The following is a 13,530-nucleotide window of genomic DNA, read 5'->3' as shown; positions in this document are numbered from 1 at the left end:
ATGCTTTCACAAATGTATTCTTAAAAACACTTTAATCAACATGAGAAAACTTTATAAGGAACATCTATCGCATCAAGGATCAGAGAAAAAAACCCCAGCTTTTTGATTAGTTATCTTCAGAAAGAACATCCCTCTGATTGACATGTACTTATCTTTTTTTCCTCAGAATTAAACAGTCCATGTTGATCATCTTCAAACCACACAATAATCTCCTCCACCACCAGAGTTTGAAAGCGTTGCCTTCATACAGAGCACATTTCTTTTTAAACCTTAAATAATAGCTGACACATCCTTGAGCTGTTGGTTAACAACCAACAAGCCTGAAAGGTCTCCCCCCACTATGTTTAGGACAGGATCTTTTATAACTGATTTTTATTCTGTTTTCCCTGCACATGCAGGATTCATCGCTGTCACAGACCTGACCATGTTTGGCCTGACTGGCAGTGCCCTGCAAGAAGGACCCCAATGCTTTAAATACGACTGTAATACAAGTCACAGGAGACACACTAAGGTCAACATACTGTCCCTCCCTGGAGCAGCCAAGTCCAGGGGCACCTATATTTAGACAAAGTATGCCCAGCACTTTAAAGATGGAAGGAGACCACTGACTTGCCTGAATCGCCGCCAGCACTGGCTGTCTCCCCGAGACGGGGACCGTGTGACCGGGAGCTGGCAAGAACCCTGGCACTCGCTCAGAGCGGGGCACCCTGTGCACCCAACACAGCCCCACACCCTCCCCAGCAGCCACGGGTCCCCTGAGGCACAAGCCCAGCCTCACAGACTTGGGAAGAGCAGAGCAGCCACAGCCCAGATGCAGGCTGGCTGAGGAGGACATTGCTCCATCATTTCTTTTGCTGCTTCTGGTGGAGGTGGCCAGCACCGAGCGCAGCTGTGGTCAGCTGGGGAGCAGAAGTCCTGTCACTTTGTGAAGCGGCACCGTGCCCAGGACTCAGCTCTGCCACTGCCCCGACACCCGGAGTGAGGCACGGGATGGAGGAATTACGCTGGGGAAGCAGCCTGGCTCTGATTGCAGTCTCCTTGCCTGCCCTCAGTAAATACATTAACGGACCCCTGTAAATAGAGCACCAAAACAAGGACCACTCTGTCTCCACACAAAGAAATCAATGCTGAATAATAACCCTTTTCCTCTGTGATAAAAAGAAGCAGATGCTTGTTTACCAAAAGCATCAAAAATCATCAAGAGGCTGTTGGATTTGACTTGTAAAAAAATAGAAGGAAGTTATTTGTTCAGTATTTTAACTTCTGCAGCACTCAGCACTTTCAATTTTCTCTTCATTTTTACTGCATCCTCCCCATGCATGAGGCTATTTGATCCCTAAATGACAGTTTCCAGCAGGAACAGTAAAATCAGTTTAGGACTGACTGTCCCTTTAGATTAGTAAAAAGGACAGTCAGCGGTAACCAGCAATGCGAGATGGTTTGTGAGCCGTTTCAGAGAGAACGGCCACATGCCAGACTTCTTTCAATAGCTTTTGATTTGAAATTGGAAGTCACAGGGAGCTTTACCTGTTGTGCTGATATGGCCCGTAATCAGGCCACTGATCTGCTCACGCCTGCAAACACACCAGGGACTTCATTTTATGGAATAGCAAAGCCACAATTAAGGGAATACAACTTTAATGTGGCTGTAAATAGTAACTTGAAATTTCAATCAATTAGGAGTGAGAAAACGTTAAAGACAAATGATCAGAAACACTTTATAGTAGGAATAGTTTCATGGATTCTGTGTCTTTTCTTCGACCCAAGGCAACACTTAAAAGGACTGTCCTTAGAATAAGCAAGGTTAATACAAACTTCAGATGCAACTGAAAGCTGCAAACTGAAGAAATATAGCATCACTTTGGGTTAACCAACCCAACACTATGGGGAATGGGGTAACTCAGCCTTTAAAGAGAGCCTGCTCCCCAGCAGAGATGACATGCTGCCTTGTCCCCTGGTGCTCAGAGCACACCTACGCTGGCAGAAGCCAAGAAAAGCACTCCAACATTTTGCTGGTGTAAGTGACAATCAGTCTCCGGAGCCATCAGGAAAAGCTCTCCAAATCAGACCACGAGATATAATTATGGTTCATTTCAAAATGCAGACTCAGCATCACTTTCCAATCCAACTCTTCCCCCCCGCGGATGTAGCAAGTTCTTCCTGGAGACAACATCCCTTGTGACTCTGCTTTTTCTTTTGGTGCTCTGAATAGGGATCAGCTTACCAGGAGCCCTTTATTCCTGAAATAATTTCCATTAATCACTCACCATACGTCACTTTAAACAGAAGCTGACAGACTGTGGGATGTCTACCCCCACTGTAGCATCTCCCAACTTAAATAAAGGCTGAAATGAAGGGCAGCCCATGAGGCAAAAGGAGCCGGGATATTTCTAAGTAGCAGATAAGTGAACTTCTTCAAACTGTTCCTAAGAATTGCAACATTTTTATATAGATACTTTAAATAAAAATGGGGAAGCAGTACCATCTGAACCATTCACTCTTCATGATACCTGCTCACCAAAAACCTAAATAAAAGGGAAACACAGCAACCTGCATCACTTGAAGCATCACCCTGCAGTTTTGTATCTGTGATTTCTCAGTACAGCTACAAATTAACTCACTCTTTTAGCACCTTAATGTGATTTTCAGCTAAAGGAGATGTTAGTGCGTTTTAAGGAGTTTCTAATTCAACATGAAAACCCAGCAAAGTTTTGCTGGCTAAGGCTCAGACTGGAAACACATTAAATAAAGTTTTAATTTACAAGAGTTCGAACTCTGAAGAGTAGAGATTCCAGATGTGTTTATCCCTGCAAAAGTCAGGTGCTAAATTTCATCAGAATTAGCACTTTAGTCAGTCTGGCAGCCAGTTTCCAGTGGTTAACTCAGGTCTTCGTATTTCCTAAAAGTGTGCAAACCCCTTTAAAAACCACACATTAAAGCAGAAAGGCCAACGGAATACTAAACACTGCTGAGTATCACAGACCCAGAGAAGTCTCTAACAGGAACGGAGTGTACTTTAGGGAAAAGGCTCTTAAACAGCTTTTAAAAAGGCTCTAGAACAGTTATTTGCTTAATTTCAAGCTAGAGAGCCTCTCATAAAACATTTCATGATGTACTTGAAGGAACTAAGGACAAAAAAACTCTTTAACATTACGACAGCATCAAGGTTTTGCTCTGGTAACTGTGCTGGGAAGCTGGGTGATGTCCTGCCCTACCTCCTTCATGCCCTGCTGAGCAGATGCTGCTCTCCCAGCCAGGGGCTCCCGGCTTTGCTTCCCCACCCCGGCACTCACAGGGGCAGCTGAGCAACACGCACCAGTCCTGCTCCCATGCGCACACTGAAGACATCATGAAGCTCGGGGATGGATGTTTATTCTGTGCTCACGAGGCACATGAATATTCCTGTTTGCTTTCTTACAACTTTCTCATCGTGGCAAACCAACAGGAGGGCTAGAAATGGTGCTGACAAATTGTTTGTTTTTATTTAGGCTTTCAGTCTTTGCAACACAGAGGAATGCAGCTGTTCCACTTTGCATTTGTTTTTTTTTTGTTGTTGTTTGGTGTTTTTTTTTTTATTTCTCTATCTCTTTCAAAGCAAATAAAGGAAAAAAAAAAAAACACCAAACAACCCTAACAACAACAAAAAAGCCAGTGACAAACTCTTCAACACACCATCACACAATGAGCCTTAAAAAAAAAACCAAAAAAACAATTCTGGGTTCATTTTAATCCAGCAGAGTTGCAGAAAGCAAACAGAAGACTAACAGGCTAAGTACTGGAGGACAAAGGTTAAGACTAACGATAGCTTTTCCCATCTGTACCTTTGTGCAAATGAGGTTCCCCCTTAAATTATGACCTGACAAATTTTATCATTTGCTAATTAGAATGATGCTCCGCCAGTCCCACTTGCCACTCGGAGTCTCTCATGGAACACCAGCAACGCACCCAGAATACGGGCGCCCGTCCCCGTCCGCTGGCCACCATCTCGGCGAGCTAGAGGTGGTTGAGCCCAGACACAGGTAACAGCCCACTCCAAAACATCCCCTTCAGATGCACACTGTAAGAACGGAGGCTGCAGGACAACACGAGGACAACAAGCAGATTTGTTCTCTTCACACTGGCAAATAAAGCGCAGGGAGAAGAAATACAGCACAGTTTGCAACAGACAATAACCCTGGTGCACAGATGCTTCAGTCTAAGCTCAACTCATCTCAACAGCCCTCTGCAGGTGCAGGGGGTCTCAAACCATCCTAGACCGAGGGATGAACTTCAGTTCGTCTCTGTGCCTCCACAACAGCCACATTGCAAAATACAGATGCAACAAATCTACACTTTTCCAGTGAAAAGCTGGAAGTTGAAGAGTGTGAATCAAACCCAGAACTGCAGTTACTGAGGAGATCACAGGCAGGAGAAAGCCCAGGCTGGTGGGACAATATGGACCTCATTAAGCCATTGTGAGAAGTGTGTGAACAAACCAAGGACTTCACTACTAAGTGACAAAGATCATTTGTTTAAAAGAAAGCACTAAATCATTTATGGTTCAGCAGTCTGTGGATTTAGCCTACTTGTAACAAAGGTGTTTTGAGAAAAAGCATACTTCTTAAATGGCTTATTACAAATAAACCCAGAGACCCCAAAGGGCTGAATACGATGTTGATGAAGGCCAGATAAGTACTGGATAAACAGAAAAATGCACTGAATGAGGAGCCTGTGGCCTTAATATACCTAGAAATACTCAAATTTGAAAAGCTGCCAATGCCAAGAAGTGCTGACCCTAAGAGAGATCTCACGGCTGGATTCCTGTGTTACCCCCCAGCTTTGTGAACAGTGGGGCACAGGTTAATTTTAACATTCACCTCTACACGTTTTTCTTTTCCTCGGCCTCTTTCAACCACGGGCTGATGTCCTTGAACCAAATGGCTTCTCTCTGTCAGAAAGCATTCTGTTAATCCCACACAACACAGCAATAGGTGGCTGCACAACTACTGCCTGTTTCCAGTTACTTCCCAAGCTGCTGAATTCAAGCTCTGGCCCAGGTGCACATGCAAAAGCAAAGGGTTGTCTTCTGAATACTTCAACAAAAGCACAAGCATTTAGAATTCGTGACAGCAGTGAATTTTACTCCATGTGTACCTGTGGAGAGAGTCTTCAGTCAGCTGCTACGAAACACCATGGCTGGAAACTCAAGTTGCAGATTTGCTCTGCACACATTATATTCATTACACTGCAGAAAAAATATTTGCTGAACTAGTTTTAAGCCCATACAGGCTGAAAATTTAAATGCTGTTTGTCAGACCAATGTAGAAGAGACAGCAACTCTTTAGAGGTATTGCAGAATGGGATGCAGAATTTTAAACTTTTTCTGACCCCATGAACACTAGTTAGAATCAACATTTCAAGAAAGTTAGCCTGAAGTTGTTTAAAAAACAATTAAGTAATATTTTAGCCAGAGGTGCTCTGATAAAGGTACAAGGAAGTACAGTCCTGAAAAAAAATCCCAGACAGCCTATTCACTGGCCCCAAAAGGTCCTTTTCTGTTGATAATCGCACTTGAGTCCTTCTGCTTTGTAGCCTTTAGAAAAATCTCAAGCATTTCTAAAGACAGGAACATCTGCAGAAGTTTCAAGAAAACCCAGAATCTCAGAGGCAACTCTATCATTCACAGCCTTTTAAAACATGAACTTGGCAGCCCAGCAGCGTGGGCTTCCTAACTAAAACATATCACTGAAAAACAGGTGACTGTGTGTGGGGGGTTTGTCCTTGAAACACTCCTTTGCTGCTCAAGTTTTGATTTTACGTCCGATGACCATCTCTGTCTCTCTTCCAATCCCTTACCAGGAAGGATCAGTGAGACAAATACCCATGGCTTCCAGGGGAATAAAAGGAAAAGCCAAACAGGAAAAGCAGTTATGAACAATACAGCCCTGGCTTAGTTAATGATCAACTTGAACACACAGCATACTACTTACAGACAATTACCACAACTCATTTGCATAGAGTTTTTAAAAATCAGTAGCTACTACGAAGCTTTTTATGCATTGCAATTGTGTTATCGCAATCAGCAAAGAAATAAAAAAGATGAGAAATCCCCGACGACTGCGCTCAGTCAACAGGAAGCCCGTTGACTGTGCTGGGGGAGCTCAGCTGCGTGGAGGGGTGAGCAGGAAGGGTAAGGGGTCAGGTTCCCTCGCCTGCACATTCCCATCGCGTCCTTGGTGGAGTACGAGGCTCTTTGCAGTCACCCAAACCCTGACCACATAGTACACACTGAAATGAAAACAGAACTGCGACAGTTCGTACTGATCCTCCCAGCCTCTACAAGAGATGAAGAGCTCATCAACTTGCTTCCACACTTCAAGTACCTCCAAACAGGGTGACCCCCCCGCTCATAAGGCAACCTCATCCAGAGCAGATAGCGGTAACTGGAATCACTCCGCTGATCTTCCAGTCTTTTGAGCAGCTGTTTTCAAGAATCTCCTCGTCAATTCTTAAATATCATTGACTCTCAGCACAATGGGAGAATACTCACAAAGCTACAGCACTTACAATGGCACAGAGGCAATTAAAGATTTCCAATAACACACTGCTTGGAGGACTGCAGTATAATTGCTAAATGGTCAAGGTTTTTGGCAGCAATAACATTATGAGCAGATAAAAAGGTTGTAAGGTTTCACATATGATAAATAAATAAATCAGCAGCTCTCCAAACAATGGCAAAGCAGCCACACACCTAAGCTCCTGGCTTGGCACTTGGTGTAATTTAAAATTAGATGGTCATGATATTTCCTAGCATAAAGGCCACGGCCGCATGACAAAGGTAAATGAAAGGGGTGGGGGAGGACAAGGGACAAGACAGGCTGGGCACAAAGACAGGCTGCAGTGAGAACGAGGCAGTACAGTGAGCCCAAATTACTCAGTGTTGTAATTTAGCGAGGCAGTACAGTGAGCCCAAATTACTCAGTGTTGTAATTTAGCGTAGAGTTTGTAATTACCTGCACAGCCTGTAACTTCCTCTTGCATTGTAAAGTGTTGTTTCTTCACACTACACCAAAGGAGGGTTGTCACTTAAAAGAAAACTGATTATGTGAGAGAGCAATAGGCTGCTAAGCCAAGCCTGCAAGAACATTTTGTGGCTACCTTTAACCTTTCGCTGAAAATAATTCTGTTTAACTTGTGGGTTTTACTTCTCTTTTTTTTTTTTTTTTTTGAGTTCCAAGATACACCCACAACGCTGTGAAGAAATTATTCTAGGCCCCCCCCCCCCCCTCCTTTTTTTTTTTCCACAAGTTTAAAATACTTATTAAAACTATCAGTTAACAGAATAAAAACCAGACTGGTATGAAAGCAAGTACAAGAACCATGGAAAGTAGCAAGCACATTCATGTTTTTAGATCCATCTGGCTCCCAAAGTGTTGGAGGATGAAGTAGTCAACAGTACCCGAGTGCTTTAACATGAGCTCAACATGAGTCCAGGAAGGGCTCTCACTGTTGCTTTGCAGAAAGGAAGCTGAAGCAGAGACAGAAGAGACGCAAGTATTCAGACAGACAAAAAAATGCACAAAAATGCCAGAGGGATGTGGACACCAAAGCTAGACGGTTAATTCTCAGGTTCAAAAGAAAGGCTCAGCATCCATCTGCACCTTCAGGCCCAACTCCCTTGCTGAACACTGGCCGGGGGGGACTTGGCCAGGGTCGCACAGGAAGGATGTGGCGCAGTAGGGAGCAAGAGCTGGGTCTTCCCAAATCCCAAGTGAGCGCCCTGAGCGCTGGATAATCCTGCTTTGCTACCGAGATAAAAAGGAAAACTGAGTGACAGAGGAATCCGGCATTACCACAGGGACACGGAAAAAACACTTCAGGGGCACCAGCAATGAATGAGATACCTAAAACTTGGCCAAAGGCAGAGGAAGCAACTGCAGGCAGGAAGAACTGATCTACAGCAATTTCTCCGGGTTTCTTTTGTTAAAAATTCTTTGGTATCTGCAGACTGTCTGAGGTTTTGCTTTTTTCTATCTTTCCATCAGCTGCCTTAGAGTTTTAGTAGACCAAAGTAAAGTCTGAATCCTATACACAAATAAATCAGTAAATCAGCAGAATTCCCACTAAGTTCAACGAGAGTAGCAAGACTTTCTGGAATGAGTTACAAATATACATTCTGAGCATTCTGATAAACACAAGTCTCAGACATTGTTTGAATCCTTGTGAACCTGAAATGAGTTAGACCCAGACCAGCTGACTACATTACTGACTAAAAGCGTCAACACAAGAGTAATTTCTGCTGATCTCTGAAAGTCAGAGCTGATGAGCCAAATACATCTACTAAAGGATACAGTGAAACAGAAGTTTCTGATAACATTTGGGTCCCTACTGCCCTTCCCATTCCACAGAGAACACATTTTTAGCACAGCAGGACAACAAAATCTGGATTTTTAGGTCTTGCCGACAATGAAATAAGGGCATCCAATGTTAACCTGCCTTTGTGAAATTGTAATTAGAGAAGTATAAACTTTAATAAAAACAGGTCTTTATTATGCCAGCCTGAAAGCCACAGCATGGCCCTGATTTGAGGATGCCATCAAAATATTAATCCAGCGCTCAGCCTTGTGCAAACACTTATGCGTGGGCCAAAAGCTCTGTCATTCTCATGCTTATTAATCTTTCCTTCCAGGAGGCAAAGGACAGGGTAAGCTCCCCTGATAATTCAGTTATCTCTCTCCCCAGAAAAGGAAAGGGTGGTCCTTTCTAACCAAGTAAGTGGCCATTTAAACCACTACTAGATACAAGACCGCAGGGCTACATGTGACTGAGGGAGCAGATCAAGGAGTATTTCCTCCTTCTTTTGATCCCTTTCCTTACGGTCTCAAACGGCAGGTTAAGTGTTTGAGCAGCACATAAAACAAACATCTTAGAAGCACTTCAAATGCTACCTAACTACCTAATATAGCTTGATAAATCATCTCAAGCTGTAAGGAAATGTTTCAGACTACGGGAGGTTGGGTTTTTTCTCCACAATTCCAGAATCAATCACTTCCCAAAGCCCAGGGCATATTTAATTTGCATCCTTGCTTCCACAGAACAGTTCAGGTATACTCCTGTTAAACCTACATTATCAACAACCACAGAGAAAGCCCTAATGTTTACAGGCAACATGCGAACAGGGAAAAAAAAAAAAAAGACTAATTAACAAGCATTTTGGGCTCAGAGAGACTTAAATAAATTGATTACTAACTACGGCAGTGATTGCTAACACAAAAAAAAAAGAGGCCACAGAGTCCAGGGACTTCCTTCCACATCAAGCATAAGCAGAGATATCTACTAAAGACCTAAAGTGCAAGGCAGCTCAATTTCTAGCAGGAGCTTCTTGCGACAAGAACACAGCTCCAGGTGGGACCCAGAATTTTATCCTACTATGTTGAAGTCTTTCATGATGTTTCCAAGAGATAAAACAACCGTTTGGCTTCTTTAAAGAAATATCAAGCATGACTGAACTCTCTCTAAAAGCCTTATCTACCACCCCATAGCTGCCACTTCCCTCCTTAATCCTTCCAGCCAAACCCCACAACTCAGGCAGTCCCTGTTAATTGTCTACAAATTAAATGATTATTTCTATCTGCATTTCAAAGGGTGGTGTGCAGCTGGAGAGACTGATTTTTCAAGCGGCTTAGTACGGGGCACAGAGACACTCTCTGCGTTTCATAGCTGCCCAAGACCGACAGTACTTAAAAACTGGCATCACCTCGTCTCTCTCCCTCAGGACCTAATGGTAAGGTCTCGGTCCTGCTCCTACTGCACCGACCTGAAAAAAACCCAACGTCAAATCCACAGCCCCTATCTGCCACCTTGTGATAAACCAAAACAAGAGATCAAATAAAGAGGCTAATCTCGACTTTAAGCCCCAAAGTGGGCCAAGGCACAATGCCCACAGGAAGCCTCCACCGCGCTGACGGCGCACAGCCCGGCTCCGAGTCTGCCGGGGGCGGCCAGGGGAGTGTGCGGCGGCCCGGACCGGCCCCGGGCACGGGCGAGCGGCCCCGGGCACGGGCGAGCGGCCCCGGGCACGGGCGAGCGGCCCCGGGCACGGGCGAGCGGCCCCGGGCACGGGCGAGCGGCCCCGGGCACGGGCGAGCGGCGGCTCCACCGAGAGGACGCGCAGCCCCGGGTTCTCCCAGGCAGCTGCTGTTAACGTTTACGTTATCGAAACACTTCGTTGGGACCCGGAGTTTTTGTAGAGAGAAAGAAAACAACAACCACCACCACCACCACGAAGAGGCAAACCGGCGGTAACGGAGACGCGGGCAGCGCTGCGGTGCCGGTGCCGCCCGCAGCTCCGTTTCCACCGGGTGCGGTGCCGGTTCCGCGGGCAGAAGAAAAAAAGTTTGCCCGAAGGCAGCGTGCGGCGGAACCGGCTACCGAGAAAGGGGAGGGCGCACTGGCGGGGCAGGCAGCGCGGCGCCCGGGGTGCAGGCGGGAGGGGGAGACGTGCCGGTCGGTGCCGGTCTCTCCCGGTACTCACAGCTGGGCGATGGCGCCCTGGGAGATCACGGCGTTGTCGGAGAAGTAGGGGATCATCGCGGCTGTCCGCGGAGGCGGCCGCCCTGCCCCGCGGCATGGGGAGCGGGGGGGGGGGGGGGGGGGGGAAGCCGCCGCCGCTCTGCCCCGCGGCCGCCGCGCTCCCGCCGCCCCCCGCCCAGTGCGCAGGAGCGGGACCGGCACCGGGGCGGGAACGGCCCCGGCCCCGCCCCCGGCCCGCACGTGGCGGCGGGGCGGGAGCAGCGGGCGCGGAGCGGGGGCTCGGCTCGGAGCGCCCGTTCCCCCCGGAGGGCGAGGGCGGGAAGCGGCACCGGTTTGAGCGGGATTTTTCTGGGCCCCCCCCGCCCCTTTTTTTTTTTTTTTTTTCGTTCTTCTTTTTTCTCCCTAGATTTAGGCCAGAACAGCCGGGGAAAGCTGCAAACTTTGGAACTAGGTTTGAAGCAGCACATCAAAAGAATTTTTCCTCAAAAAGCAGACAGCGACAACTCGGGTGCTTAGGAAACGACCTTAATTTCTCTCCTGCAGGAGACGGGGAAATAGTTCTTGGCAATAACTTTTATATCTAGAAACTTGACAACTTGTTTTCTGCTAAAGGAGAAGAGAAGCAGCTGCCTTTTTAATCTTTAGCCCCATTGCCCCCCAAGAGAAAAGGAAGAAAGGAAGTTTGTTAGAGCAAAAATCTTGTCCTCTGGCTGCCGGGAATGCAGATGGTACAGCACAAGGGAAACTTAATATCGTTTTCCACTGGGGAGGGTCGGGGAGAGGGGGGGCTTGCTCAATCCTGCACCCAGAACAGCCCCAAAGCACTAACTGGCTCTTCCAGCTCTGCCTTTGTCAGCCCTTACACCCAGCGAACAGCTTTATCAACTGAAACCTCAGCAGCTAGCTCAGTTCTCCGTGTCCCATAGGAATGCAGGACGTCCCAGCACAGAGGGACACAAATACACTGTTTTTAAGTCATCTGGTACCGACGGCACATGCTCAGACCCAGTAACAAAGCACAAGTGAGCTGGCAGTGGAAGATTTAAGTTCACATTTACTTATCTATAACACCTACTCAACAGCAAAAAGTATGGCCCAGGGCATCACAGCAGAACTGCCCCTATGATCAGACAGTAAGCTAGAACCAGAAGAAAGCTTTGTCTAGGGTTTATTTCCAATATTAACTAAAACTTTCAGAGCAGCAGAGAGGGATTAAAAAACAGCATGATGGCAACTGCTTCAGTGTCTGAGACTTCATAGGAGCAATACAGTCACTTGTGTGAAAGGTCTCAACCATCCCTGCTCCAGGGACTCAGAGAAAAGGACAAAGCAGTACAATTTGTGATTCTGCAAGTTTTGCTAGAATATGGTTTGGTTGCATTAATTTAAGCAATGTCATCTTACATAGCCAAGAGCACATCTCTGGTAATGGTTCCTCACAGCTGTAAAGAAAATGCAGTGCCAGCCTGCTGCAGTGCCAAAAAAAAAAAAAAATAAAATAAAAATCATTTGTTAGGCAGAAATGAAGTCAGTTGCAAGAAGCAATGGAAAAATCAGGACATTAGAGAAATGGAGGGTAACTCAATCCTTCCAGAGGTCAAGAGACTGGCAAGAACCTCATACTTGGTAGTAACACATACCACACATTCATAGACTGAAAAACAAACCCAGAACTTCTGTTCTATTCTAATTAATAACTTGAGGGCTTTATCCGAGCATTGCAGAAGACTAAATGCACTTAGATTGATGCCTGCCAGCAGTTGCTGCCTGCAAATTGAGGCCTGGAACAATTCGTGATAAGCGAAGCATGCCATTATGCCTGATGTGGTCATGTTGTAGCCAGTTGTGTACACCTGGAAGTCTCAGAGGGGGAAAATGTTAAGAAATTCGTTTACCAAGCAATGTTTAACTTTGGATTTAACAAGGCCCAGGTGATTAAAGTGTGCAGAGAAGATATCCTGACCTTGAGACTAGATACATCCTGGCAGAAATGCTCAAACAAAGTGGGTAAGAAAGAACAACTTGGCTGGACAACAGAGTTGGGAAATATCCAAGGAGAACAAATAAAGATACGTGACCTTAAAAGGGAAAAAGGAGTAGGGGGCCAAGTCCCCAAACGTCCCAACAACAACCACCCGAGACCCCTGTGCACATGCAGTGTAGTTTTGCAAAGCCAGCATTATGTAAACATAGTAGATAAGTGGAAAGGCGGAGACTTCTTGGAAAATGTATGAATATTAATATTTTTAAGGTATATAAAGGATGAACTTTTATTTTAGTGTATGCACGTTAGGTGGAGTGATCCCCTGTCCATCCAGTGCTGCAATAAAGAACGCCTGCCTTCTAAAACTTCAAACTAGGTCTTAGAGGATTCTTTTGAGACCAGATTTACAGTAACAAGATACTGTCCAGACAGATTTCAGATTTTTTACATGCAACTAACATTACAAAGGCAAGCCCTTAAAAAGTGCTACAAACAAGTGCAGTGATTAACTACAAGCAATACTCTTAAGCAGCTACTCATAACATATGGATAATAGATTTGTAAATTAATTAGTCCTGGATTAATACAATCATGTACTGCATCTCCATATGCTAGGAGACCAGTGGTAGAAACATCCCAGCTTTTTTCTTTTCAGACCTTTAGGAAACAGGAGTAGGAAATCCTCAAGTAAGTTCATTTGTTGAAATCTGGACTAATAAAAGGTATTTGAACCTGGGTTTGTTGCCATAAAGACTGAAATATCAGCCTGAGACTGACATTGCCTTCAGGCTACACATTAGTGATATTAGCATGTCTGTTCCCGCTATTTGTATAGCATGTGTTATTTTCATATTCTGCTTTTTAAAATCAGATTTAAGGAACAACCCTACTTCTCTGTCAAAACTGCATCCTACATTTAGACATGAGCAGAATTATCGACCCAATAACCTGATCTCTCAGCATGCAGGAACAAGGAGCAGGTTGAAAGAAGGGGCTTCAAGGGGATGCACAAGATGGAATTGAAGGCAGCAGGT

At 45.5% G+C, this 13,530-nt stretch overlaps 1 protein-coding gene across 4 annotated transcripts in view; it reads right to left on the bottom strand.

The window, feature by feature from the left end:
- SSH2 (slingshot protein phosphatase 2) overlaps nt 1-13,530 on the bottom strand; it is a 104,330-nt gene that overhangs the window by 45,147 nt on the left and 45,653 nt on the right. For 2 of the 4 annotated variants that reach the window (XM_074923295.1, XM_074923296.1), the window contains exon 1: nt 10,514-10,578. The exons of the other annotated variants lie outside the window; for them this stretch is intronic. In XM_074923295.1, the coding sequence (XP_074779396.1) occupies nt 10,514-10,569 (56 nt within the window). In that variant the 5' untranslated portion in view covers nt 10,570-10,578. Of the gene's footprint in view, nt 1-10,513; nt 10,579-13,530 lie in introns of those variants that run through there. 4 annotated transcript variants of the gene reach the window in all.

This window comes from Athene noctua, chromosome 19 (genome assembly GCF_965140245.1).
Source record: "Athene noctua chromosome 19, bAthNoc1.hap1.1, whole genome shotgun sequence".
NCBI lineage: Eukaryota > Metazoa > Chordata > Aves > Strigiformes > Strigidae > Athene > Athene noctua.
The sequence above is the reverse complement of the archived record's forward strand: the minus strand, read 5'-3'. Positions and strand labels throughout refer to the sequence as shown.